The 27,455-nt window shown below is 58.2% G+C and overlaps 2 protein-coding genes across 2 annotated transcripts; one reads left to right on the top strand and one right to left on the bottom strand.

The window, feature by feature from the left end:
- Positions 1-8,463: 8,463 nt before the first annotated feature.
- OTUD3 (OTU deubiquitinase 3) lies at positions 8,464-20,113 on the bottom strand. Its single transcript, XM_054175918.1, has 8 exons — positions 19,947-20,113; positions 18,435-18,583; positions 17,318-17,430; positions 12,723-12,845; positions 11,258-11,383; positions 10,625-10,721; positions 10,194-10,375; positions 8,464-8,771 (listed from the first exon to the last, which is right to left on the bottom strand). Exons 1-8 carry the CDS (start codon positions 20,111-20,113, stop codon positions 8,595-8,597), a joined length of 1,134 nt encoding a protein of 377 aa, XP_054031893.1. The 3' UTR covers positions 8,464-8,594.
- Positions 20,114-25,918: 5,805 nt separating this feature from the next.
- RNF186 (ring finger protein 186) lies at positions 25,919-26,803 on the top strand. Its single transcript, XM_009903036.2, has one exon. The coding sequence runs from the start codon at positions 25,919-25,921 to the stop codon at positions 26,801-26,803; it is 885 nt and encodes a 294-aa protein (XP_009901338.2).
- Positions 26,804-27,455: the final 652 nt, after the last annotated feature.

Below are 27,455 nucleotides of genomic sequence, written 5' to 3'. Positions count from 1 at the left end.
GAGGCAGTGGGGGGAAGCCCAATGCTTGCAGTGTCCTCTCCACAAACATATATTTGCCCAGGGAGGTGGTGGAGTCCCCATCCCTGGAGGTGTTTAGGAAGAGCCTGGCTGAGGCACTTGGTGCCATGGTTGAGTTGATCAGATGGTGCTGGGTGAGAGGTTGGACTGGATGATCTCAAAGGTCTTTTCCAACCTGCTCTGCTTCGCTTCGCTTCTCTTCTCTTCTCTTCTCTTCTCTTCTCTTCTCTTCTCTTCTCTTCTCTTCTCTTCTTCTTCTCTTCTTCTTCTCTTCCTCTTCTCTTCTCTCTTCTCTTCTTACTCCATTCCAATTCTATTCCATTCCATCCTATCCCATCCTACCCTATCCTATCCTATCCTACCCTATCCTATCCTACCCTACCCTATCCTATCCTATCCTATCCTCTCCTACCCTAACCCTACCCTTCTGGGGGGAAGGGGAAGATGCTCCTTTTTGCCCCAGCAGGGTGGGATGGGTGTTTGCTTCATTCCTAAGCCCTCCCCATCCCCACCTGCAGTCACAGGGCTGGTCCCCACCAGCTGCAACGTGATCCAGTTTGGCTCCATGATCAAGCACAAGACAGGGAAGTCGCCGCTGGCCTACAACGGCTACGGCTGCTACTGCGGCCTGGGGGGCTCCAAGCAGCCAGTGGACAAGACTGACTGGTAAGTGAGGGCCTGGAGAAGGCCCCAGAGGGGGCCCCCCCAGCCCTTCTCACATCCCCCCCACCCCTGGGTGCAGCTCCTGGGAGCTGAGGTAGCAATAGGTGGGGTTGGGGGTGGGCAGTAAAAATCCTTGCTGGTCATCCTCCTCTCTTTCATTGAGGAGGTGCTGAGTGGCAGGAGGGGAACAGGGCTTTGGCACCCCAGCAGCACTGGGGCTGGGGCCAGCCAGCACCTGGGCTGACAAAGCAGCCACGAGGTGTCCTGCAAGGCTGCAGCAGCAGGGTGCAGGGAGAGCTGTGCTTTGAGTCCCCCTCCCTGCCTCCTGCAGCGTGGGCAGCGCCGAGGGGAGCCCTGCCCCTAAACCCAGCACCCATGGAAGAGGTTCCTCAGCAGGGCTGGGGCCCCACGAGGTGTTCACCACCCTGGCGTGGCCCCCAGTGCTCCCCCTCCTGTCCTTGCTGTGTGAAGGGGAGACCTTGCTCCCTACAGCTCCCTGAAGGCAGGGTGGAGCCAGGTGGGGGTTGGGCTCTTCTCCCAGGCACCCAGCACCAGAACAAGAGGACACAGTCTCAAGCTGTGCCAGGGGAGGTTTAGGCTGGAGGTTAGGAAGGTGCTTTATTGGTTGATAGTAGGCTGAACATGAGCCAGCAGTGTGCCCAGGCAGCCAAGAAGGCAGCCTGGCCTGCAGCAGGAAGAGTGTGGCCAGCAGGAGCAGGGAGCTCATCCTGCCCTGTGCTCAGCACTGCTGAGGCCACACCTGGAGTCCTGTGCCCAGTTCTGGGCTCCTCAGGTTAGGAAAGAGGTTGAGCTGCTGGAAGGTGTCCAGAGAAGGGCAACAGAGCTGGGGAGGGGTCTGGAGCACAGCCCTGGGAGGAGAGGCTGAGGGAGCTGGGGTTGCTGAGCCTGCAGAAGAGGAGGCTCAGGGGAGACCTTCTTGCTCTCTGCAACTCCCTGAAGGGAGCTTGGAGCCAGGTGGGGGTTGGTCTCTTCTGCCAGGCACCAGAACAAGAGGCCACAGTCTCAAGCTGTGCCAGGGGAGGTTCAGGCTGGATATCAGGAGAAGTTCTTCCCAGCCAGAGAGATTGGCCATGGGAATGTGCTGCCCAGGGAGGTGGTGGAGTCCCCATCCCTGGAGGTGTTTAGGAAGAGCCTGGCTGAGGCACTTGGTGCCATGGCTGAGCTGATCAGATGGTGCTGGGTGAGAGGTTGGATTTGGTGATCTCAGAGGTCTCTTCCAACTTGGTTAATTCTCTCCCCTCTCCTCTCCCTCTCCTTCTCCTCTCCCCTCCTCCCTCTCCCCCTCCTCTCCCCTCCTCCCTCCCCCAGGTGCTGCCATGCCCACGACTGCTGCTACAGGAGGCTGTCTGCTTCTCGCTGCAACGCCAAAGTGGCCACCTACAAATACTCCATCAGTGGCAGCAAGATAACCTGCAGTAAGAGGCAGTGTGGCCTCGGGGAGGGCTTCCTCTTCCCAGACGTCCTGCAGGCCAGCCCGGCTGGGAAGCCACTGCCTGGGGGAGGGGGTGGAAAGGAGCCAGAAGCGGCAGGAGCAGGGGAGGGTGGCTGGGGCAGGCTGCTCGGGGCCGGGGTGGTGCAGTCACCATCCCTGCAGGTGCTCAGGGAATGTGTGGAGGTGGCACTTGGGGCCAGGGGCTACTGGCCACGGGGTGGTGGTCGGGCTGGATGAGCTCAGGGCCTGGAGAGCTGCCCAAGGAGCAGCCCTGCCCTTCTGCACTGCAGGCCTGAGGTGACCCTCTCCGCCTTGGGTGGGCACCTGGCACTGCCCCCCTGGCTCCCACACAGCAAACACTGCTCGTGCAGGGTGAGTGCCTCAGAACAAAGCCCTTCCCTGGAGAGATCCACAGATATTTATCTGGGCATTCATAGGGCGAGGAAGCAAAGTAAATCAGGTAAGAGGAGGGCCAGGGGCAAGAGGAGAGCAGAGGAGGGCCAGGGGCAAGAGGAGAGCAGAGGAGGGAAGAGGAGGGCCAGGGGCAAGAGGAGAGCAGAGGAGAGCCAGGGGCAAGAGGAGAGGAGAGGAGAGCCAGGGGCAAGAGGAGAGGAGAGGAGAGCCAGGGGCAAGAGGAGAGCAGAGGAGAGCCAGGGGCAAGAGGAGAGCAGAGGAGAGCCAGGGGCAAGAGGAGAGCAGAGGAGGGCCAGGGGCAAGAGGAGAGGAGAGGAGAGCCAGGGGCAAGAGGAGAGCAGAGGAGGGCCAGGGGCAAGAGGAGAGCAGAGGAGGGAAGAGGAGGGCCAGGGGCAAGAGGAGAGCAGAGGAGAGCAGAGGAGAGCCAGGGGCAAGAGGAGAGCAGAGGAGAGCCAGGGGCAAGAGGAGAGCAGAGGAGGGCCAGGGGCAAGAGGAGAGCAGAGGAGGGAAGAGGAGGGCCAGGGGCAAGAGGAGAGCAGAGGAGAGCAGAGGAGAGCCAGGGGCAAGAGGAGAGCAGAGGAGAGCCAGGGGCAAGAGGAGAGCAGAGGAGAGCCAGGGGCAAGAGGAGAGCAGAGGAGAGCCAGGGGCAAGAGGAGAGCAGAGGAGAGCCAGGGGCAAGAGGAGAGCAGAGGAGGGCCAGGGGCAAGAGGAGAGGAGAGGAGAGCCAGGGGCAAGAGGAGAGCAGAGGAGGGCCAGGGGCAAGAGGAGAGCAGAGGAGAGGAGAGGAGGGCCAGGGGCAAGAGCAGAGCAGAGCAGAGGAGGGCCAGGGGCAAGAGCAGAGCAGAGGAGAGGAGGGCCAGGGGCAAGAGCAGAGCAGAGGAGAGGAGGGCCAGGGGCAAGAGCAGAGCAGAGCAGAGGAGGGCCAGGGGCAAGAGCAGAGCAGAGCAGAGGAGGGCCAGGGGCAAGAGGAGAGCCAGGGGCAAGAGGAGAGCAGAGGAGGGCCAGGGCCAAGAGCAGAGGAGAGCCACCCAAGACACCTCCCAATCCACGCCACGGGGATGGCCCCAAAGCCACCAGCCCAGCCCCTCACACCCTTCACCTGACCCCCAGCTCCCCCAATTTCCTTCCAGAGTCCGGGAACTGGTGCCAAAGGCAGAGCTGTGAGTGCGACAAGAGGGCAGCAGAGTGCTTCCAGAGGACAGCCAGCACCTACCGCACCTCCTACAAGCACTACCCCAACTCCCGCTGCAAGGGCAAGGCTCCCCGCTGCTAGGCTGCACACCAGCCGGAGGGGATGGAAAGTAGGGGCTGGGGGGAGGGGATTTTGCCTTCTCCTTGGTCAAATGAGGGCACAGCCTAACCCTGTGGCACCAAGACGACCTCCCCCTGGAGCTGGTGCCCAAGGGAAAGCCACTCCCCGGGATTCAACCCAAGGGAATCCCTGCAAGCAAATAAAGAGCTCTCCCAAGGCAGCTTCTGGAGCTGTTTGTGCTTTGGGGATGGGTAAGAAGCAGCCTGGGGGGGGGGGGGTCACAGCCTGGGGGGGTCACAGCTGGGGGGTTCTGAAGTTTACACCCAGCCAGTTTTGCCTTTTCTGTGGTTTATGTCCTCAAAAAGCTTTGCCAGGAGGTTTTGGCAGCCAGGTGGTGAACCTCAGGGGATAAAAATCAGCAACAGAAGCAGCAAGAGGCTGCTCAACCCCAACCCAACCCCAAACCAAACCCCAACTCTGATCTCAACCCCAGCTACAGCTTCAATCCCAATCTCAACTCCAGCTCCAACCCCAATCTCAACCCCAGCTCCAACCCCAACTCCAAACCAAACCCAACCCCAGCTCCAATTCCAGCTCCAACCCCAATCTCAACCCCAGCTCCAACTCCAGCTCCAAACCCCAGTCTCAACCCCAGCTCCAACCTAAACACAAACCCAATCTCAACCCCAGATCCAATCCCAATCTCAACTCCAAAACCAATCTCAACCCCAGCTCCAACCCCAACCCCAACCCAAACCCAACCCCAGCTCCAATTCCAACCCAATCCCAATCTCAACCCCAGCTCCAATCCCAAACCAAACCCAACTCCAGCTCCAAACCCAATCCCAATCTCAACCCCAGCTCCAACCCCAACCCCAACCCAAACCCAACCCCAGCTCCAATTCCAACCCAATCCCAATCTCAACGCAGCTCCAATCCCAAACCAAACCCAACTCCAGCTCCAAACCCAAACCCAATCTCAACCCCAGCTCCAACCCCAACCCCAAACCAAACCCAACCCCAGCTCCAATTCCAACCCAATCCCAATCTCAACCCCAGCTCCAATCCCAAACCAAACCCAACCCCAGCTCCAACCCAAACCCAATCCCAGTTTCAACCCCAGATCCAATCTCAACCCCAACCCCCAAACCAAACCCAACCCCAATCTCAACCCCAAACCAAACCCCAATCTCAACCCCAGGTCCAACCTAAACCCAAACCCAGCTCCAAACCAACCCCAACCCCAATCTCAACCCCAACCCCAATCTCAACCCCAAACCCAACCCCATCTCCAACCCCAACCCCAGCTCCAACCCCTAACCCAAATCAACCCCAACCCTCAAACCAAGCTCCAACCCCAGTTCCCCTCAGGCAGCTTGGCCACATCCCAGCTCCATCCTGCTCCTAATGACCCTTTGAGCAATTAACACTCAGCACAGCTGTGGTGGTGTTTCACTTTCACCACCATCTCCAGCCCTTCCTCAGGCTTCCCAGAGGGATCTTGGTGTCTTTGTGGCTCCCAAGCACTCCCTTTGTCCTCTTATCTTCTGGGCTCTGGGATGAGGGAGGAGAGAGCAGGGAGAGAGCTGAGGAAGCCAATGCTGCCCTCTGAAGGTCTGTGCCTGCAAACAGGCTCCCCACAGGCACAAACCATTCCTGGTTCACACAGCCAGGGGCAACGACTCTGATTTCCTCCCCTCAGGCACAGAGCCACAGAATCGTTGTGGATGGAACAGACCTTTAAGCTCACCCAGCCCAACCATCCTCTGACTCTGCCAAGCCCAGGGCTAAGCCCTGGCCCTCAGCACCACAGCTCTGGGGCTCTGAAACCCCTCCAGGGCTGGGGATTCAACCAAGCCCAGGGCTAAACCCTGGCCCTCAGCACCACAGCTCTGGGGCTCTGAAACTCCTCCAGGGCTGGGGATTCAACCAAGCCCAGGGCTAAGCCCTGACCCTCAGCACCACAGCTCTGGGGCTCTGAAACCCCTCCAGGCATGGGGATTCAACCACCTGCCTGGGCAGCCTGGGCCAGGCTTTGAGAAGTCTTTCAGGGAAGAATTTTCCTCTAATGCCCAACCTAAACCTCCTCTGGTGCAGCTTGAGGCCATTTCCCCTTGTTCCCTGGGAGAAGAGCCCAACCCCCACCTGCCTCCAGCCTCCTTTCAGGGAGCTGCAGAGAGCCAGCAGCTCTCCCCTCAGCCTCCTCTTCTCCAGGCTCAACACCCCCAGCTCCCTCAGCTGCTCCTCCCCAGCCCTGCTCTCCAGACCCTTCCCCAGCTCTGTTGCCCTTCTCTGGCCTTGCCCCAGCCTCTCAATGTCCTTCTTGGAGTGAGGAGCCCAAACCTGCCCCCAGTGCTCAAGCTGTGGCCTCCCCAGTGCCCAGCCCAGGGGGACCATCACTTCCCTGCTCCTGCTGGCCACACTCTTGCTGATCCAAGCCAGGCTGCTGGTGGCCACCTGGGCACCCCCTGGCTCATCTTCAGCTGCCTGTTGACCAACACCCTCAGGGGCTTTCCCTGCTGGGCAGTCTCCAACCACTCTGCCTCAAGGCCTGGAGCATTTCATGGGGCTGAAATCCCAGGCAGGTGCCCTGCAACCACACATCACTGAGCACAGTGAGCTCCAGGGGAGAGCCAACAGGAGCTGTAACCATGCTCCTCTGCTCCTGTTTCCCTGTTTCCTGCCTCCCCCAGGGACAAACCTCCCTGACCTGCACAGAAAGCAAGTCCTTTGCACAAAGCTGAGTTCCCTGAAGAATGTTGCATAAGGATTCCCTAGAAAACAAAGGGCACAGAGAATCCCAGAACCCCCCAGCATGTTAGGGGTTGGGAGGGACCTCTGGAGATCATTTGAGTCCATTCCCCCCCTGCCAGAGCAGGGTCACACAGGGCAGGTCACACAGGAACACAGCCAGATGGGGCTTGAAAGGCTCCAGGCTGCACCACCTCTCTGGGCAGCCTGCTCCAGCAGGGCTCCAGCACCTTCAGGCTGGAGAACTTTGCCCTCAAGCTGAAGTGAAACACCTCCACTTCCAGCTCCTTTCCTTCTACCCTTGGGAAGCAGCAGTGTGAGGAAGTTTTAACTCAGACCTGGGCAGCTCAGACAAAAAAAAAAGGCCTTTTTATTTCCATGCTGCTTGGGGAACTTCCAAGAACACACAGAGTTTGTTCCAAGGCAACCTCCTTTCCTCTCAACCAAGCCACTTCCCCCCCTGCCCTGGCTGAGGAGGGGTCTCCTGACCTCTGCTGTGCAAGTGCACCCAAGCTAAGTGCTTCAGGCCCAATCCAAACCCCTGAGTGAAGCTGAATCCCTGAGGGCCCTAATCCCAGAGTCCTTAGCCCAGTCCTGTGGTGGGAAGCATCCCAGGACTCAAGCTGGGGATTTTGCAGTGCTTGGTGACCTTAAGGGAGAGGAATTTCAGAGGGAGCCAACCCTGCCCTGCAAAAGCCTTGCCTGCTGGAGTGAGGCAGGCAAGCTTCCCACTCATCACCACTGCGTGGAAGCTTGGTTCCAGGGACTCCTCAGCCCTGGGCCACCCCAATTGCACTGAGGCTAACAAGTGTCAAGTTGCTGGCTTGGATGAAAGCTCTGGAGAAGCCCAAAAGCCCCAGGGCATGGCAAAGGAGCTGAGATTCCAGCTGCTCAGTGGAAGTCTCCTGGCTGCTCCTGTCATGTTTTACAAGCTCATTAGGCTGCACCAGGTTGGATGAATCAGCCCTCTGGTCCCAGGAGTCCACTGGGATGATTTCTTCCCCTTAACAGCCAGCAAAGATGCTGGCTCTCAAGTTAAGCCAGAATCAAGCACAGACAAGGCAATCCCCTTCTCCTTTCTCACTCCTGGAACACCACCACTGGGCAAATCTAAGCTGAAGCCAGCATTCCTACATGGACAGGAAGGAGGAAATCCCTCTGGACACAGAGCTGGCTGAGACCCTTGGCTTTGGAAAGGATTCTGGGATCCTGTTCATTTTATTGACAGGAGAGGAGGGGGAGAAGGAGAAGAGAGAAGGGGGAGAAGGAGAAGAGAGAAGGGGGAGAAGGAGAAGAGAGAAGGGGGAGAAGGAGAAGAGAGAAGGGGGAGAAGGAGAAGAGAGGAGGGGGAGAAGGAGAAGAGAGGAGGGGGAGAAGGAGAGGAGGGGGAGAAGGAGAGGAGAGGAGGGGGAGAAGGAGAGGAGAGGAGGGGGAGAAGGAGAGGAGAGAAGAGAGGAGAAGGAGAAGAGAGGAGAAGGAGAAGAGAGGAGAAGGAGAAGAGAGGAGAAGGAGAAGAGAGAAGAAGAAGAGAGAAGAGAGAAGAGAGAAGAAGAAGAGAGAAGAGAGAAGAGAGAAGAGAGAAGAAGGAGAAGAGAGAAGAGAGAAGAAGGAGAAGAGAGAAGAGAGAAGAAGGAGAAGAGAGGAGAGAGACCACAACACATTCCTGAGGTAAGAATTGAGGAGCAGGGCAAACCCAAGCTCCTCCAAGCCCAGCCAAGTCCCAGGCTGATGTAACCCCTACAATAACCTGAGCCCATCAAGAGATGTCAAAGCAAATCTCTCACCTTCTCCTAACTCCAAAGCCATAAATCCAAGGCTCTACTTTCTGGGGAGTTCAAACAACTCTCCTGACACAGAGGTCAAAGCAGGATCAGAGAGCAATTGTTCTCCCCTCCCCACCCCACCCCCCAAGTGAAGAAGCAGGAAGTTCACCCTGAGCTCAGAGGGGATCAGCAGGTAACAGTGGGTGCTTGGCAATGTGCTCCAGGGCAGCTCTGTCTCCACCAGGTTTATTTGCTCCAGGGCCACCCAGAACACATTCAGTCAGATGTTTAGAGCTGCCATGGCCTTCACCAAGGTGACATGGCTGGTGGAGTCTGTCTCTCTCCTGCTGCTGTCTGCACAGTTGCTCTTGGTGGCCAGGACCTTCTGCCTGTGCCTCTCCTCCTGGCGTTTCTTCTTCTCCAGCCGCTGCTGCTCCTTCCTCTGCTTCTTGGACACCTGAGAGGTGAAAACACAGAGCTGGAAGCACATCTCCTGTCCAGAGGGGGAAACCAACACAGAACCCTGGAATCCCAGCAGGGAGGGGACCTCTGGAGCTCATCCAGTCCACAGCACCCACAGCACCCTGCCCAGCAGCACAATGGCCCAGGAGGGGGTTGGAAGCTCTCCACACCAGGAGACTCCACAGCCTCTCTGGGCAGCCTGCCCCAGGGCTCAGCACCCTCACACCAAACAACTTTCTCCCCCTGTTCAGATGCAGCCTCCTGGGTTCCAGTTTGTGCCCCCTGCCCCTTGGCCTGTCCCTGGGCACCACTGACAGGCATCTGGCCCCAGCCTCTTGCCCCCCACAGCTCCTTTAGCTCTTGCTGAGCATTGCTCAGCTCCCCTCTGGGGCTGCTCTTCTCCAGGGGCTCTCAGCCTTTGCTCTTCACATTGCTGCTCCAGGCCCCTCAGCATCTCTGTAGCCTCTGCTGGACTCTCTCCAGCAGTTCCCTGTCTCTCCTGAACCAGAGAGCCCACAGCTACACCCACACCTCCAGATGAGGCCTCACTAGGGCAGAGGAGAGGGGGAAAAGAACCTCCCTCATCCTGCTGGCCACCCTCTTCTTGATGCACCCCAGGACACCACTGCCCTTCCTGGCCCTGAGCTCAACCTGTGGGCTCATGGTGACCTTCTTGGGCATCAACACTCTGAGAAGAGGAGCAGCAGAGAGCAAAGCAGCTGCCAGAGAGTGCTGACTGCAACCCAGCTAGCAGGAGCTTCCTGAGTGCCACATGGCCCTGGGGAAGGTTTGCATGGGGGAAGCCACAGCTGGGGCAGCAATGCAGCAGCAGCAGCAGCTCTCTTTAATTCCAAGCAGAATAACAGAATCAATAAGGTTGGAAAAGACCTCAGAGATCATCAAGTCCAAGCTGGCACCCAACACCTCCTGACAACTAAACCATGGCTCCAAGTGCCACATCCCATCCCTTTTTGAACACCTCCAGGGATGGAGACTCCACCACCTCCCTGGGCAGCACATTCCAATGGCCAATTCCTCTTGCTGGGAAGAATTTTCTCCTCACCTCCAGCCTAAACTCCCCTGGCACAGCTTGAGACTGTGTCCTCTTGTTCTGGGGCTGGGTGCCTGGGAGAAGAGCCCAACCCCCACCTGGCTCCAACCTCCCTTCAGGGAGTTGCAGAGAGCAAGAAGGTCTCCCCTGAGCCTCCTCTTCTGCAAGCTAAGCAACCCCAGCTCCCTCAGCCTCTCCTCCCAGGGCTGTGCTCCAGACCCCTCCCCAGCTTTGCTGCCTTTCTCTGGACACCTTCAAGTCTCTCAGTGTCCTTCTTGTACTGTGTCCAGTTCTGGGCTCCTCAATGCAAGACAGCTGCTGGTTGAGCAATCCCTGCTGCAGGGTGTGTAAGCCACCCTCACACACCTTTGGGTTCCTGCCAGCTCGCTCCTCTTCCTCAGGTCCAGGCTGTCCTTTGCTGCCTGCAGTCTCCCCTGGGTGCAGGCTCTGCTTTCCTTGGCCTCTGGCCCCGCTGCCGGCCTCCCTCCGCGGCGCTCTGCCACCCCACTCCTCAGCTCCGCTCTGGCCATCAGGCTGCTCCTCAGCACCTACCAACAGCAGAGGGCTCTCTCAGGCACAAGCTGCCCCACCATCAGCCACTTCCTTCCTCCAGAACCCCTGGTGGGTTTTTGGCAGCTGGATGGAACCTGCCCTCGCTCCCCTGGGCACGGCAGGGCTGAGGCAGCAGCACTGCCGACAGCAAGCTTCGGGCTCCGCCGTCCTCGCTGAGCTGCTGCCTGCAGCTAACCCTTCACACCAGGAACCCTTCTGAGGTGCCACAGCCTCCACCTACTCACCCATTCTGTCCACCTCCTTCACTTGCAAGATGGCAAAGACTGCAGAGTCCACATTGTAGTCTTCCTCTTCCAGAACCCGGCTTACTAACTCCACGTCCTGTCCGCGACAGGAGAGGGAGAGAGAGGCCGCTCAGGAGCACCCACAGGACCACAGAGAGGTTTGGGTTGGCAAAAGGAGAAGAGCCCAACCCCCACCCAGCCCCAACCTCCTTTCAGGGAGCTGTAGAGAGCCAGAAAGCCTCCCCTCAGCCTCCCCTTTTCCAGGCTGAACACCCCCAGTCCCCTCAGCTGCTCCCCACCAGCCCTCCCCCAGCTTCAGCGCTCTTCTCTGGACACACTCCAACGTCCTCCTTGGAGGGAAGGGTCTCTAAAAGAGTCACTTGGGGTCCTCAGATCACTTCAGATGCTGCAGAGTTCCTTTCAAAGTGAATGTGCAGAGAGGCTGCCACACAAATCTTGCCCAAATTCTTCGTTCCCCTGGTTGGATCTGGCTTGAAGGCTCGGGCCTGGGATGGAGCCCATCCTGGTTTGTGCTGCTGGTGCTGAAAGGCTCCAGGATTGGTATTGTTTAGAGCCCTTCCCCCACCTGTCCCAAGGAGGTTTTAAGCCCAGCCAGGCTTCCTCAACACTTACTGCACACCCTGTTGCACTGCAGACTTTTTGCACTGCATCTTCCAGTTCACCTTCAGTCTCATCTTCAGAGTCACCCCTCGGGGCCTTCACTTCCTCCTCCTTGGCAGAATCCCTTCTAGGAAGCATCTGCAAGCAAAGCCAAGGCCAGCAGCTCACACAACCATGCCACAATCTCAGCCTCTGCATCAAAAACCCCACTGCACATCAGCCTCAGGTGGGTGATGGCTGAATGGGGCACAGAACCATAGAACTGTCAGGGTTGGAAGGGAGCTCAAGGCTCAGCCAGCTCCAACCCCCCTGCCAAGGGCAGGGACACCTCACACTGCAGCAGGTTGCTCACAGCCACACTCCAATCCCCACCTCACTGCAGCCTCCCTCCAGGGAGCTGTAGAGAGCCAGAAGCTCTCCCCTCTGCCTCCTCTTCCCCAGGCTCAACAACCCCAGCTCCCTCAGCTGCTCCTCCCCAGCCCTTCTTCCCCAACCTCTTTGCCTTTCTCATTCCAGGTCCCACACAGAGCTGGTGCAGCTTCATCCCAACACACTGCAGGCACAGCCCTGCTGCAGCTTCCCTTCCATACTCCTCAACTCCCCACACAGGTTTCCTTTAAGCCTGGCTCAAATTCCCAGCAGCAAATCACCCAGCTGTAGTCTGACCTTCAGGAGAGACATATCCTAGAATGGGTTGGGGTTGGAAGGGACCTTCAAGATCAGCCAGTTCCAACCCCCTGCCACAGGCAGGGACACCTCCCACCAGCCCAGGCTGCTCAAGGCCTCATCCAGCCTGGCCTTGAACACCTCCAGGGAGGGGGCAGCCACAACCTCCCTGGGCAGCCTGTGTCTCCCCACCCTCACAGCAATGTCAAACCATTCAAAGCACACAACTGCTGTAATCTCAGCAGCCAGAACCTAACCCAAACTGCACACTGGCCACAGCAACCCCAGGCAGTGCTACAGGCTGGGGGCAGAGTGGCTGAGAGCAGCCAGGCAGAGAGGGACCTGGGTAACAGCCTGGAAACAGGATTGACATGGAAACAGGATTGGCATGGGAACATGGATTGGCATGGAAACATGGATTGGCATGGAAACATGGATTGGCATGGAAACATGGATTGGCATGGAAACATGGACTGACAAGTGAAGTATGGAGAGGACTGCTGCACCCAGCTGCTGCTTTTCCAGCTCCTTCCTCCCTCCCCTTTGTATCTGAACTCAGAGTGCATGAGTATGGGGCTGCTTCATGACATCCACAGTCTCAGCTTTGATGTTCAGGGATTTAGACACTTCCCAGCCTGTCTCCAGGAGGGCAAACAGCACCAATTATGCAGGCCCTGGGGGCTCTCCTGGCCTCAGCATGACACAGGGACCAAACTCTCCTCAACCTCGGCAGAAGGAAATCCCCTGGCAGCACTCATCTGTTTGATCTCTCACCCAGAGGGTGACTCAGGGCCATTGTGTCACAACCAACCTCCATCTGAAGATTTGCTGGAGCTTCAGAGTCATCATTGATTCTCCTCACACTGTCATAGTGCTCTCCATCACGATAGGCAATGTGCAGCTCCCTGACGCTGCTCTTGTCCGTGCCCCGGATCTGCAGGGAAGGAAGCAAACTGCAGATGAGGACCTGGGGCTCAGCTTCAGCACTGCTTTGTCATCAGAGAATCAGTCAGGCTGGAAAAGAGCTCAGAGCTCAGCAAGTCCAAGCTGGCACCCAGCACCTCCTGACAACTAAACCATGGCTCCAAGTGCCACATCCAAGCCCCTCTTGAACACCTCCAGGGATGGGGACTCCACCACCTCCCTGGACAGCACATTCCCATGGCCAATCTCTCTTGCTGGGAAGAATTCCTTCCAAACATCCAGCCTGAACCTCCCCTGGCACAGCTTGAGACTGTGTCCTCTTGTTCTGGGGCTGGGTGCCTGCCTGGGAGAAGAGACCAACCCCCACCTGGCTACAACCTCCCTTCAGGGAGTTGGAGAGAGCAAGAAGGTCTCCCCTGAGCCTCCTCTTCTCCAGGCTAAGCAACCCCAGCTCCCTCAGCCTCTCCTCCCAGGGCTGTGCTCCAGACCCCTCCCCAGCTCTGTTGCCCTTCTCTGGACACCTTCCAGCAGCTCAACCTCTTTCCTAACCTGAGGAGCCCAGAGCTGGACACAGGACTCCAGGTGTGGCCTCAGCAGTGCTGAGCACAGGGCACAAGGACTTCCCTGCTCCTGCTGGCCACACTCTTCCTGCTGCAGGCCAGGATGCCCTTGGCCTTCTTGGCCACCTGGGCACACTGCTGGCTCCTGTTCAGCTGCTGTCCACCAGCACCCCCAGGTCCCTTTCTGCCTGGCTGCTCTCAGCCACTCTGCCCCTGGCCTGCAGCACTGCCTGGGGTTGCTGTGGCCAACAGACCTCTCCCCAGCCTCATTGCCCTTCTCTGGACACATTCAAGTGTCTCAATGTCCTTCTTAAACTGAGGGGCCCAGAACTGGACACAGTACATTGCTGAAGCACTGAGCAACTCTGGGCTGGGAAGCAAAGCACTGAAGAGCATCCTGAAACACAAAGTGTTGAGCAGATGCACCTGCAGCAGTGGCAGAGCTCCTGCCTCAAAGATAAAGCAGAGGCACAAGGTTGGGTCTGTTGCATCAGAGCAAACAGAGCATGGAATGAAGAGGTCTGAGTGGGAAGCTCAGAGCTGGCTTTCCACTTTCCACAGGAGCTGCTGGGTGTCAGTGGCTCTGAGCAGACAGTGCTTTGGTTTTGCCTTCAAACATGAAGGGGGAGAAAAAAGAATCTCTGTTACCCAGAGGAGGTTTTGCTCTGCAGCTGGGACAAGAGGCTGAACCAGGTCACTTTGGTGTGTGGTAGGGTTTAAAAGGTGAACAGCACCCTAGAATGGGTTGGCTTGCAAGGGAGCTTCAGGATCAGCCAGTTCCAACCCCCTTGCCATGGGCAGGGACACCTCCCAGCAGCCCAGCTTGCTCAAGCCTCCACCCAACCTGGCTTTCCACACTTCCAGGTTTGAAGCTTCCCCAGCTTCTCTGGGCAATCTGTTCCAGTGCCTCAGCACCCTCATGGGGAAGAGTTTCTTCCTCATGGCTCATCTAAATCCAGCTTCTTCCACCACTCCTCAGTCCTGTCACCCCATGCCCTTGGAAAAAGTGCCCCCCACAGCTCTCCTGCAGCCCCCTTCAAGTCCTGGCATGCTCCTCTAAGGTCTCCCTGGAGCCTTCTCTTCTCCAGGCTGCACAACCCCAACTCTCCCAGCCTGGCCTCCCAGCAGAGGGCTTCCAGCCCTGCCAGCACTGCTGTGGCCTCCTCTGGCCCTGCTCCACCAGGTCCCTGTCTGTGCTGAGGACTCCAGAGCTGCCCCAGCACTGCAGGGAGGTCTCAGCAGAGCACAGCAGAGGGGCAGAATCCCCTCCCTGCCCCTGCTGTCCACACTGCTGGGGCTCAGCCCAGGCCAGGGCTGTGTCTGGGCTGCGAGAGCGCATTGCCAGCTCATGCTGAGCTTCTCACCCCCAAGTCCTCCTCCTCCACAGAAGCAAAGCCAAGCCATGAGAATGCATGCACTCCACTCCTCAGGAGCCCTGGTACCAACCAACTCCTGCCTTTGCTTTGTCAGCACTGAGCACAGCAGCTTCCACAGACAACTCCTGCTCGGGGTCTTACCCGAGCTTATGCAAGAAGAATTCTGACCCCGCTCACCCCTGCCTCAGCCTGCTGGCTGCAAGCCTGCAGCACCCCAGCTTTGCAAGGAATGCAGTAAAACCACCCTGCAGGGGCAGAGCCCCTCTGCTCACCTGCTGAGCCAGAGGGCAAAGAGCTGAGAGCTCTGCTGGGGAAGACGTCAGCGAAGCCAAGGGCAAGAAACCCTGGCGGCAGGGCCCCAGGCTTGCCCAATCCCTCTTACGTCTTGGACTCAGCTCATCCCCAGCTCACAGAACATACACCCAGGCACCCCTCCACCACCTCTGTGGCATGGCTGCCACTGCTGGCCTGCAGGGTTCACAACAAGAGAGTTTCCATTCATCTCTTCCACACTTAGGACTCCTGGAGCCACTGAATGGGTTGGGTTGGAAAAGCTCTTTAGGGTCACGCAGTCCAAGCGGCCTCTGACTCTGCCGAGCCCGGGGCTAAACCCTGGCCCTCAGCACCACACCTCTGGGGCTCTGAAGCACCTCCAGGGATGGGGACTCAACCACCTCCCTGGGGAGCCTGTGCCAGGCTTTGAGAACCCTCTCAGTGAAGAGATTTCTTCTAACACCCAACCTACCCCCCCACCCCAGCACAATTTCAGGCCATTTGCTTTCAGTTTATCTCCTGACACCAGGACAAAGGAGACCAAGCCCCACCTCACTGCAGCCTCCCTCCAGGGAGCTGTAGAGAGCCAGAAGCTCTCCCCTCTGCCTCCTCTTCCCCAGGCTCAACAACCCCAGCTCCCTCAGCTGCTCCTCCCCAGCCCTTCTTCCCCAACCTCTTTGCCTTTCTCATTCCAGGTCCCACACAGAGCTGGTGCAGCTTCATCCCAACACACTGCAGCCACAGCCCTGCTGCAGCTTCCCTTCCATACTCCTCAACTCCCCACACAGGTTTCCTTTAAGCCTGGCTCAAATTCCCAGCAGCAAATCACCCAGCTGTAGTCTGACCTTCAGGAGAGACATATCCTAGAATGGGTTGGGGTTGGAAGGGACCTTCAAGATCAGCCAGTTCCAACCCCCTGCCACGGGCAGGGACACCTCCCACCAGCCCAGGCTGCTCAAGGCCTCATCCAGCCTGGCCTTGAACACCTCCAGGGAGGGGGCAGCCACAACCTCCCTGGGCAGCCTGTGCCTCCCCACCCTCACAGCAATGTCAAACCATTCAAAGCACACAACTGCTGTAATCTCAGCAGCCAGCAGCCTGAACCTAACCCAAACTGCACACTGGCCACAGCAACCCCAGGCAGTGCTACAGGCTGGGGGCAGAGTGGCTGAGAGCAGCCAGGCAGAAAGGGACCTGGGGGTACTGGGTGAGAGAAGCTGAACATCAGCCAGCAGTGTGCCCAGGGGGCCAAGAAGGCCAAGGGCAGCCTGGCCTGCAGCAGGAAGAGTGTGGCCAGCAGGAGCAGGGAAGTCCTTGTGCCCTGTGCTCAGCACTGCTGAGGCCACACCTGGAGTCCTGTGTCCAGTTCTGGGCTCCTCAGGTTAGGAAAGAGGTTGAGCTGCTGGAAGGTGTCCAGAGAAGGGCAACAAAGCTGGGGAGGGGTCTGGAGCACAGCCCTGGGAGGAGAGGCTGAGGGAGCTGGGGTTGCTTAGCCTGCAGAAGAGGAGGCTCAGGGGAGACCTTCTTGCTCTCTGCAACTCCCTGAAGGGAGCTTGGAGCCAGGTGGGGGTTGGGCTCTTCGCCCAGGCAGGCAGGCAGCCCCAGAACAAGAGGACACAGTCTCAAGCTGTGCCAGGGGAGGTTCAGGCTGGATGTTTGGAAGGAATTCTTCCCAGCAAGAGCGATTGGCCATGGGAATGTGCTGCCCAGGGAGGTGGTGGAGTCCCCATCCCTGGAGGTGTTTAGGAAGAGCCTGACTGAGGCACTTGGTGCCATGGTTGAGTTGATCAGATGGTGCTGGGGGATAGGTTGGACTGGATGATCTCAAAGGTCTTTTCCAACCTGGTTAATGCTATCCTATCCAATTCTATCCTGTTCTGTTCTATCCTATCCTATCCTATTCCATTCCATTCTACACTATTCTATTCTATTCCATTCCATTCTACTCTATTCTATCCAATTCAAACCATGCTGCTCTGCCTCCACATGCTCCCCTCCCAAGGCATTCCAGGTTTTCTTTCACTCCCTCCCCTCCTGGCTGAAACCTGGAGCATTTCACCCCAAGGCTCCAAGAGCAAACAGAGCTCTACCCTGTGCCCAGCCAGCCACAGCTACTGCCTGCCCTCTTTGACAGATCAGGAACCCCCCTCCATGGCAGGGGGGCTGGAACTGGCTGATCCCTGAGGTCCCTTCCAACCCTGCCTGTTCTATGATAGATTCTAAGTTTCAGCAGCCACAACTTGAGGCCAAAATGTGCAAGTTTGGGTTCTCACCTGCCAGAGTGGAGCATTAAGCTGATGAATAACCACATTCATCTGATGGTTCCTTGCAAAGGCCACAATAGCATCGTTGCCAGCAAAGGTGCCAGGCTTTGCCAGGTTGGTAACTGGAGGGGGGAAGAGAAAACATTCACAAAGGGGTTGGAAACCTTCCTGACACTTGCAAAAAGGAGGGGGAGAGAGAGAGGGGGGGGAAAAAAACCTGCCAGCCTAAGCCCAGGAAAGGGAAGACCAGCTGTGAAACAGGCTGCTGAGGCAAGGGTTTGGCAGCAGCAAGGGGTTAATGAGCCTTGAATGACCACAGACACCTCTGAAACACCCAGAGTTAAGAGTGTGTGAGGCTGGGAGCTCTGGGTTAGCTCAGAAGGTAGAGTGCCAAGCACTGAATGAGCCAACAGCTTTCATGTCTCACCTGAATGGCACTTGGGAAGGTCATAGAATCACAGAGTGGTTTGGGCTGGAAGGGACCTTAGAGATGGAGAGGGAGCCCTCCACTACAGCAGGTTGCTCAAGGCTTCATCCAGCCTGGCCTTGAGCACCTCCAGGGAGGGAGGACCCAAACTGTTCCTGTATTTCACCACTCTCACTGTGCAGAACTAACCTCCTGATGTCCAAGCTAAACCTCCCCTGCTCCACTTTCAAACCACTGCCCCTTCTCCCATCCCCACAGCCCCTCCCCAGCCTGCCTGCAGCTCCCCTTCAGGGATTGAAATGCAGCTCTGAGGTCTCCCTGGAGCCTTCTCTTCCCCAGGTATCTCAGCCTATCCCCACAGCAGAGCTTCTCCAGCCCTCTGATCATCTCTGTGGCCTCCTCTGGACTTTCTCCAGCAGGTCCTTGTGTTGGGGGCTCCAGACACAGCCCTGCAGGTGAGGTCTCCCCAGAGCAGAGCAGAGAGGGCAGGATCCCCTCTCTCTATCTCTGGCAATGGGCACTGGCAGCCCAGAAGGCCAATGGCAGCTTGCCAGTGCCCATTGCAGGCTCCTGGCCAGCTTCTCCCCCACCAGCACCCCCAAACTCCTTTCCTGCAGGGCTGCTCTCAATCAAGCCCAGCCCTTCACCTAGCCATGCCCCACAGCAAGCCCTCTCACCAGTGCCCTACAGAGCCCATACCATGCTTGTCAAAGGGCACATCATCCTCCACAAAAGGCTCAAAATCCTCCCTCTGCTTGACCATGTAATCCACTGTCTCCTGGCGGTGCCTGAGGTGGTTCCTGGAGTGCCCTTCCAGCTGGTCCCCCAGGGCTCGAAACAAACAGTTGCTAGAGGGAGAGAAACCACAAAGTGAGGGGGCTCTGAAGCAGAGCTAACAGCCAGGGCATGGAGCCAGTGACCTGGGAAGGGCACCACACTAATGGGAGAAGGGAAAGAGTTAACCTGTGCCTGCTGTGATGAGGAGAATCGCTGGTGTGAGCAGGCAGGGCTGGAGCAAATGTCACCAGCTCCAACAGGGGGAGTTAAGGGCAGAGAGGGCACTGGGCCAGGCCTGGCTTAAAAGCTGACACCAAGACAAATGACATAATGCAACAAAGGACAACAGAATGACCTGCTGAGCAGTTCCTCAGCAGACACATCTAATGGCCCTTTCACCCCAAACTTATGGGCCTTGCTCTGCTCAGCAGGGCAGTGGAGCCCTCAGCCCCTCTGGGCATCAGGACCAGGACTAGCAGAGCCCTCAGATCAGGAAGGGACAAGCTAAGGGAACCCTCATTCCCCCTGGGGATCAGGACCAGGACTAGCAGAGCCCTCAGCCCAGCAGGTGACAGAGCAAGGGATCCTGCCTGGGGATGGAGTCCAGGACCAGCTGAGACCCCAGGCCAGCAGCTGAGATGCCAAGGGAGCACTCATCCGGCTGGGGATGGGGTCCAGGACCAGCTGAGACCCTAGGCCAGCAGCTGAGATGCCAAGGGAGCATTCATCCGGCTGGGGATGGGGTCCAGGACCAGCTGAGACCCCAGGCCAGCAGCTGAGACGCCAAGGGAACACTCATCCGGCTGGGGATGGGGTCCAGGACCAGCTGAGACCCCAGGCCAGCAGCTGAGATGCCAAGGGAGCACTCATCCGGCTGGGGATGGGGTCCAGGACCAGCTGAGCCCCCAGCCCAGCAGGTGAGAGGCCAAGGGAGCACTCATCCGGCTGGGGATGGGGTCCAGGACCAGCTGAGACCCCAGGCCAGCAGCTGAGACGCCAAGGGAGCACTCATCCGGCTGGGGATGGGGTCCAGGACCAGCTGAGCCCCCAGCCCCGCAGGTGAGAGGCCAAGGGAGCACTTATCCTACCTGGGGATCAAGTCCAGCACTAGCAGAGCCCTCAGCCCCGCAGGTGGGAGGCCAAGGGAGCACTTATCCTACCTGGGGATCAAGTCCAGCACTAGCAGAGCCCTCAGCCCCGCAGGTGAGCGGCCAAGGACCCGCAGCGCCACGGACCAGGGGCTTTGCACAACCGCAGAGCAGGGCCCCTGCTCCCCACGGGGAGAAGCTCTGACTCCCGCGGAGCACTGGTCCCGCTCAAGCCCGCCGGGGGCCGCAGGCTCCTCGCCAGCCCGAGGGGCAGGACCCTCCCCCCCGGGAAGAGGAGGCGCAGGGAAGGGCAGGGGCTCCCGGGCAGCCCGGTCGCGGCGCTCACCCATCGCCCGGCACCTCCCGCAGCTTGAGGCCCAGGGCCCGCAGCTGCCTGGCCAGCCCCCCGCCGCCCGCCGCGGGGCCGGGAGCCTGCCCGGCCGGGGGCTGCCGGGGCCGCCTCGCCTTGCGGGCTGCGGCGGGCCGGGCCCTGGCCGCCGGCTTGCGGGACATCCCCGGCGGCAGGCACGGCGCCTGCGCCGCCTCCGCGTCACTACCCAGCGGCGCCCGCTGCCCCGGCGCGGCGCCCGCTGCCCCGGCGCGGCGCCCGCTGCCCCGGCGCGGCGCCCGCTGCCCCGGCGCGGCGCCCGCTGCCCCGGCGCGGCGCCCGCTGCCCCGGCGCGGCGCCCGCTGCCCCGGCGCGGCGCCCGCTGCCCCGGCGCGGCGCCCGCTGCCCCGGCGCGGCGCCCGCTGCCCCGGCGCCACGGAGCGCAGAGAGCGCTGCTGGGGCTGTGCCGAGCGCCCGGCAGAAGGGTGAGCCGTGGGGATGGTGCTGGGGAGGCTGCCGAGCACCTCCAGGTGCGGGTGCTGAGCCGAAATGCTTCGCCCCGGCTGTCGGCTTCCGCACCGCCGGCCTGAGCTTCGCCCCGGCCGCAGAGACAGGGCAGGAGCCCCGGCGCGGCTGCCAGGGGATGAATGCCCTGAGGAGCTGGACGCTGCCCTCCTTCTCCAGTGAACTCCAGGATGTGCCTGTTCGGCACCCAGCCAGCGCCCTGGCACGAAGGAAACGAGCTGGAACGAAGAGAGTGGGGAAGCGGATCAAGTACCCGCGAGGTGGCACCACGGGAACACGGCCGATGGCAGAGCAGACCCGAGAGCGACGATTAATTAACTGTGTAATGAAGGGAACCTTCGTGGCTGAGTTCCCTGAGGGAGACTCTGGGATGCCAAAGGGGCACACAGCACGGTGGTGGTGGGGACTGATGTCCTTGTGAACAGGATAGGATAGAATAGAATAGAATTAGAATAGAAGACGAGAAGAGGAGACTCGAGAAGAGGAAGAGAAGAGGGAGAGAAGAGAAGAGAGGAGAGGTTCGGAGAGGAGAGGTTCGGAGAGAGAAGAAGGGAAGAGAAGGGAAGGGAAGAGAAGGGAAGGGAAGAGAAGAGAAGGGAAGGGAAGAGAAGAGAAGGGAAGGGAAGAGAAGGGAAGGGAAGAGAAGGGAAGGGAAGAGAAGGGAAGGGAAGAGAAGAGAGGGGAAGAGAAGAGAGAGGAAGAGAAGAAAGGAAGAGAAGAGGAATAGAATGGAATAGAATGAAACAGGTTGGAAAAGACCTTTGAGATCATCGAGTCCAACCTATCACCCAACACCATCTGATCCATGGCACCAAGTGCCTCATCCAGGCTCTTCTTAAACACCTCCAGGGATGGTGACTCCACCACCTCCCTGGGCAGCACATCCCAATCTCTCTGGGAAGAATTTCTTCCTAACATCCAGCCCAAACCTCCCCTGACACAGCTTGAGAGTATGTCCTCTTGTTCTGGGGCTGGTTGTCTTCTGCCATTGTCCCCACAGCCACCAGTTAAAGAAGTCCTCCCTCACGACACACCCCCCCCCCCCCCCCCCCCCCCATGTGGCCCTCATCAGCTTCACTATTCTGCCCCTTGACTTTGTTTTCTCTCCCCTGCTTCTCCCTGTGGCTATCGTGACAGAGTCTGCCAGATGCTGGGGGGTGGGGGGGGAAGCCCAGCAGATGATGCACAGTAAACTGCCAGCTCCCTGCTTTGCTCACACATACACAGGGTGACAGAAGGCAAGCAGAGGCTTCACATCAGCCATTGGCACAGGCTGCCCAGGGAGGTGGTGGAGTCCCCAGCCCTGGAGGTGGGCAAGAACCCTGTGGCCGTGGCACCTGGGGCCGTGGTTTGGTGGCCAGGGTGGTGTCAGGTGAATGGTTGGAACTGGATGATCTTAGAAGCCTTTCCCAACCAAAACAGTTCCACGCTTCCACAACTCCATGACAACCATTATTGATGATCCTGGAGGTCTTTTCCAACCTCATTGATTCTCTGATTTCTTACTTTAAGGTCCTCCTGCCCAGCTCACAGCGATGCGAAGGGCAGCCTGAGCGCGGCGAGAAGCTCCTGGGCCCGTCACCAGCACCTCCCTGGGTGGTTGGAATGTTCTCCTGCTCCCAGCCCCACTCCAAGCCAGGCTTGGACTCTCCAAAATGACACAGCTGCTGTGTCCTGCCCATTTCCTGGCATAAACAAGGGCCACCCAAGAGCCACATTTGCTTATGCAAACGGACTCGAGGCGGGAAAAGGAGATGAGCAAACTGCCTGCAAATGATTAATCCAACAGCAATTAGCCCCAGCAGCAGGAAAGGGCCACAGGCAATCGGGGCAAACCCCACCTGCATTGCTCACAATGCCACAGACAAGCCCAGCCAACACCAGGGCAAGTCCTTTGACACTTGGTGGCCAGTTTCATCAGTGGATGGACATGTCTGACCCCAAATGACCGGCCAAAAACACCGGGCAGAGGGCCCATGCCCTGCCTGAACTGTGCTGCTGAAACCACAGCCTGGGAATCAGAGTGGTAGGGGTTGGAAGGGACCTCTGGAGATCAGCAAGTCCAACTCCCCTGCTGGAAGGGAGCTCTGCAGATGATCAAGTCCAACCCCCCTGCTGGAAGGGACCTCTGGAGATGATCAAGTCCAACCCCCCTGCTGGAAGGGACCTCAGGAGATGATCAAGTCCAACCCCCTGCTGGAAGGGACCTCTGGAGATGATCAAGTCCAACCCCCTGCTGGAAGGGACCTCTGGAGATGATCAAGTCCAACCCCCTGCTGGAAGGGACCTCTGGAGATGATCAAGTCCAACCCCCCTGCTGGAAGGGAGCTCTGGAGATGATCAAGTCCAACCCCCTGCTGGAAGGGACCTCTGGAGATGATCAAGTCCAACCCCCTGCTGGAAGGGACCTCTGGAGATGATCAAGTCCAACCCCCTGCTGGAAGGGACCTCAGGAGATGATCAAGTCCAACCCCCTGCTGGAAGGGACCTCTGGAGATGATCAAGTCCAACCCCCTGCTGGAAGGGACCTCTGGAGATGATCAAGTCCAACCCCCTGCTGGAAGGGACCTCAGGAGATGATCAAGTCCAACCCCCCTGCCAGAGCAGGATCACCTAGAGCAGGTCCCACAGGAACACATCCAGATGGGGCTTGAAAGGCTCCAGAGCAGGAGACTCCACAACCTCTCTGGGCAGCCTGCTCCAGGCCTCCAGCACCCTCACACCAAAGAGTTTTCTCCTAGTGTTAAAGTGGAGCTGGGTTCTGGTTTGTGTCTGCTGTCCCTTGTGCTGTCCCTGGGCACCACTGAAAATAAGCCTGGCCCCTTCTTCTTGACACCCACCCTTCAGATACTTGTAACCATTGATCAGGTCCCCTCTCAGGCTGCCCTTCTCCAGGCTCAACAGCCCCAGGGCTCTCAGCCTTTAGAATCATAGAATCCCTAAGGTTGGAAAAGACCTCAGAGCTCAGCAAGTCTTTCCTCACAGAGATGTTCCATTCCCTTAACCATTCTTGTAGCCTCTGTTGGACTCTCCCCAGTACTTCCTTGTCCCTCTTGAACTGGGGAGCTCACAGCTCTGTCCTCATCAGTGCAGAGTGAAGGTTGCATGGCTCCTGAGACAACCCCCCCCCATAACCCTATCACATTTCCTCCCCTGGGGCCTGTGACCCACCAAGAGAAGCATGAGGACCTTCCTGGAGCACACTGCCCTCCACCTCCCTTCCCCTGCAGCAAGTTGGCCTGGCTGCTGACACACATCTGTAGCCAACCAACCACACCTGTCCACCAGCTCTCACCCCCCACCCACTGCTGGAAGACAGAGCAAACAGCCATGGAGGCAGGCTCCATCCCACCCAGTTTGAAACTGAAAAGTCTGAGTTAATGTTTAAGTTGGGAGCTGCTCCTCTTGGTGCCTGTTCCCAAACACCTTCACGCCAGTTTCATGCTGTTCCAGTGGTTCCTCAGTCTGTACATTTCCATTCTGGCCCCAGGAACTGAATGCCGAAGCTTCTTGAAGCCCTGTGCAGCTGGCAGCTGTGTCTTCTGTCTGCCCAGGCCTTCTCTTTCTAACTTTAAAACCAACCCAGAGGTTTGTGAACTGCAAGGGAAAATCCTCCTCTGTTGACACCAAAAGGAGCCCAGCAGCTGGCCAGCCCGCTCCTTCCACTCTTGACTCCACTTCTGCACCTGCAAGGCCTTAAAGCTCCTAAAGTCTGGGGTCACCTAAAAGTTCCACAAACACCACAGCATGCCAGGGCAGCAGAAACACAGCAGGAGTGCCCCAAGGCTCACAGCGGCTTTGCTTACGACAAACCTGCTACTATTTCTCAGCAAAGAACAAGGTCTGCTCACCTCACCCCCCCCAACCAGTGAGTTCATGAGATTAGACTCTTCCTGAACTCCCTGCCCTCCCCAGCTGCTGTTGTTTCACCTCCTTCTGCTGAAGGTAGGGGCTGGTACATGGCAGCACACAGCGTGGGGCACTTGAGGCTACTGGCTCAGGGCTGGGTGTTTTCAGCTGGCAACACCGACCTAGCCCAGCTCTCTGGGACCCTTCCCTTTTTCACCTTCCTTCTTTCCTTCCATAGAATCACAGAATGGTAGGGGCTGGAAGGGGCCTCTGGAGATCATCAAGTCCAAACCCCTGCAGGAAGGGACCGCTGGAGATCGTCCAGTCCAACCCCCCTGCTGGAAGGGACCTCAGGAGATCACCCAGTCCAACCCCCCTGCCAGAGCAGGATCACCTAGACTAGGTCCCACAGGAACACATCCAGATGGGGCTTGAAAGGCTCCAGAGCAGGAGACTCCACAACCTCTCTGGGCAGCCTGCTCCAGGCCTCCAGCACCCTCACCCCAAAGAAGTGTCTCCTCACGTTGAGGTGGAACCTCCTGGGTTCCAGTTTGTAGCCATTGCTCCTTGTCCTATCACTGAGAAGAGCCTGGCCCCTTCTTCCTGCCCCCCACCCTTCAGATAAACATTCCCCCTCTCAGATAAGATCTCAGTGGGATTCTCACTGACAAAACATTTGTGTAGCACCCCTCAAATGAAAACACAGAGGGGAGGGTGAGGGATTTTCCCCAGGCATTTATTTTCCAGAGGAGGTGGCTAATCATGGGGGGGTTGATTGGAGTCCCTGAGTGCAGGAGGTTCTCCTCTGAACACCCTGGCACGGTGAAGGTGGTCCCACCACAACAATAACCTTCCTTTTCATCTCTCAGGCACTCTCTGGGACCTGATGTGACCCTCAGTCGTGCTCAGTTCCCATCTGGAGCCCTCTGAGGACAGAACCCATGAGGGATGCTCCTTTGGATGAAAGAGTTGGTACTAATTGGACATTCACCACTCAATAATCATGGAATGGTTTGGGTTGGGAGGGGAAATCAAAGACAATCTACTTCCAACCCCCTGCTATGTTCAGGGCCACCTTCCACTAGACCAGATTGCTCAAGGCCTCAGCCAGCCTGGCCTTGAACACCTCCAGGGAGGGGGCAGCCACAACCTCCCTGGGCAACCTGTTCCAGTGTCTCCCCACCCTCACTGGAAAGAATTCCATCCTAACCATCTCCTTCTTGGTGCTGCAGGGTATTCAACCCACCGATACTGCAGTAATTCCTCCCAAACTCTCCTTGTCCATCAAAGCAGCATTTAGAAACCCATTCAATTGCTTTCAATGATTAAAGTACTAATTGAATAACCCTGGCAGTGTCTGGCTCTGGGTCTGCTCTGCCACGGGGTCTGTTTCCGGGCAGGAATTGCTCAGGGCCGTTATCAGCCGTTGTAAAATGTCTTGGCCACGAAGTTAATCATTAGTTCGGGTCCCCAGGTCGTAAAGACGTCCTACTGTCAAAGCACAACACACTTAAAGCTGTCACTAATCAATCACCCATGCAACAGGAACAGAGCAGCAGCACATAAAAGGAGCCAGCAGCTCAGCAACCGCTCAGACCGCTCTGAGCTTTATCACCATGGAGAGATCCACCGAGAAGCCAAACAATGCCCCCGGGCTACCACAGGCTGGGCAGGACGGCCCTGTGCCCGCAGAGGGGAGCAGTGGGGGACCCCTCAGGGCAACTGCTGCAGGCGGGAACAGGCTGGAACTCACTGGAGAAGGCACTAAAGAAACGGAGAGTCCTGCAGGCACGGAGCAAGGTGGTCCTGACACCTTCGCAGCAGCGCCCGCGGAAGGCGAGTGCCCGAACTCAAAGCCTCTCCTTACGGGCTCCAAGCCTCCCGCGGTGTGCAGCTTCGCGACGAGCCCCCCGAGCTCACCCCCGGCACACACGGACATGGACTGCCTGATCTGCTTCAACAAGTACAACATCTACAGGGTGCCCAAGCTCCTGGAGTGCCAGCACAGCTTCTGCGCCGTCTGCCTCAAGCTGATCCTGCGGCGGGAGCAGGGCGCCTGGCTCATCACCTGCCCCCTCTGCAGGAAGGCCACCGCGGTGGCAGGCGGCCTCATCCGCACGCTGCAGGACAAAGAGGACATCATGGAGCACTTGGAAAGCCCAGACTCAAACCTGGAGGTGCACATCTCTGCCCTAGGGCTGGACAACACCAGCTGGACCCTGAGCAGCCAAGACACTTTGTACAGAGAGGACACTGCCCCGGCAGACAACAGGCTGGCCGTGCAGAGGCTGGTGCTGCTGCTGCTGCTGCTGGTGATCCTCACCATCCTCATCCTCCCCTTCATGTACTCTGGCCTGATCAAATGGGTGATTTGCCTGATGCTCACCCTGGGCTTGCTCATGTCGATGGTGCTTTGCTGCACTCCTAAGCTCTACTGGAGGTGTAACAGGGACTCGCTCACCTCCTGCCACAAGGAGACCCACATCGCTGCCATCGCCTGAGACCGCTCGCCGGCGCCGCTGCCGGCCACGGGGCACTGCTTCTGCTGGAAAAGCTGAGTGGCAGGTGCCAGGCAGGGACAGGACTTTGAAAGCAATTAATTCATGTAATTCATTCCAGAGCTGACTACCTAGCTGCACCTGGACAGCAGTGCACTGTGTGGTTCAGCTTTCTGCCTGGAAACGCTGTCAAGTATTTATGTTTAGGAGATAAAACCCGTGGGGCTTCCCCACCAGGTTTATCCCAGGCTAATCCTGTTGTTGTTTTGCCTCTGTCACTTTGTTGTTGCTCCTGTTCACCTCCTGATTGGTGCTGGTGAAGCCACACCTTGAGCACTGGAGGGGGGTTTGAGCCTCTCACTCCAAGAAGGACACGGAGGCGCTGGAGCGGGTCCGGAGAAGGGCCAACAAAGCCTGGAGAACAGGGCTGGTGAGGGAGCTGGGGATGCTCAGCCTGGAGAGAGGGAGGCTGAGGGGAGACCTCATGGCTCTCTGCAACTCCCTGAAAGGAGCCTGGAGTTGGGCTTGGTCTCTTTTCCCTAGCTACAAGTGATAGGACAAAAGGAAATGGCCTCAAGCTGCACCAGGGGAGGTTTAGGCTGGACATGAGGAGAAACTTCTTCCCTGAAAGGGTTCTCTAAGACTGGAGCAGGCT

The sequence above is a fragment of the Dryobates pubescens genome, chromosome 33 (genome assembly GCF_014839835.1).
Source record: "Dryobates pubescens isolate bDryPub1 chromosome 33, bDryPub1.pri, whole genome shotgun sequence".
NCBI lineage: Eukaryota > Metazoa > Chordata > Aves > Piciformes > Picidae > Dryobates > Dryobates pubescens.
The sequence above is the reverse complement of the archived record's forward strand: the minus strand, read 5'-3'. Positions and strand labels throughout refer to the sequence as shown.

Bases quoted from the DNA above. Each gene is read 5' to 3' on its own strand.
- OTUD3 (XM_054175918.1), bottom strand. From the start codon at position 20,113: ATGTCCCGCAAGCCGGCGGCCAGGGCCCGGCCCGCCGCAGCCCGCAAG. The intron at 10,722-11,257 runs GTAAGTGTTGAG...TGTCGCGGACAG, and splicing joins GCAGTGCAACAGGGTGTGCA to GACGTGGAGTTAGTAAGCCG. The intron at 10,376-10,624 runs GTGAGTAGGTGG...TGCTGTTGGTAG, and splicing joins GAAGGAGGTGGACAGAATGG to GTGCTGAGGAGCAGCCTGAT.
- RNF186 (XM_009903036.2), top strand. From the start codon at position 25,919: ATGGAGAGATCCACCGAGAAGCCAAACAATGCCCCCGGGCTACCACAG.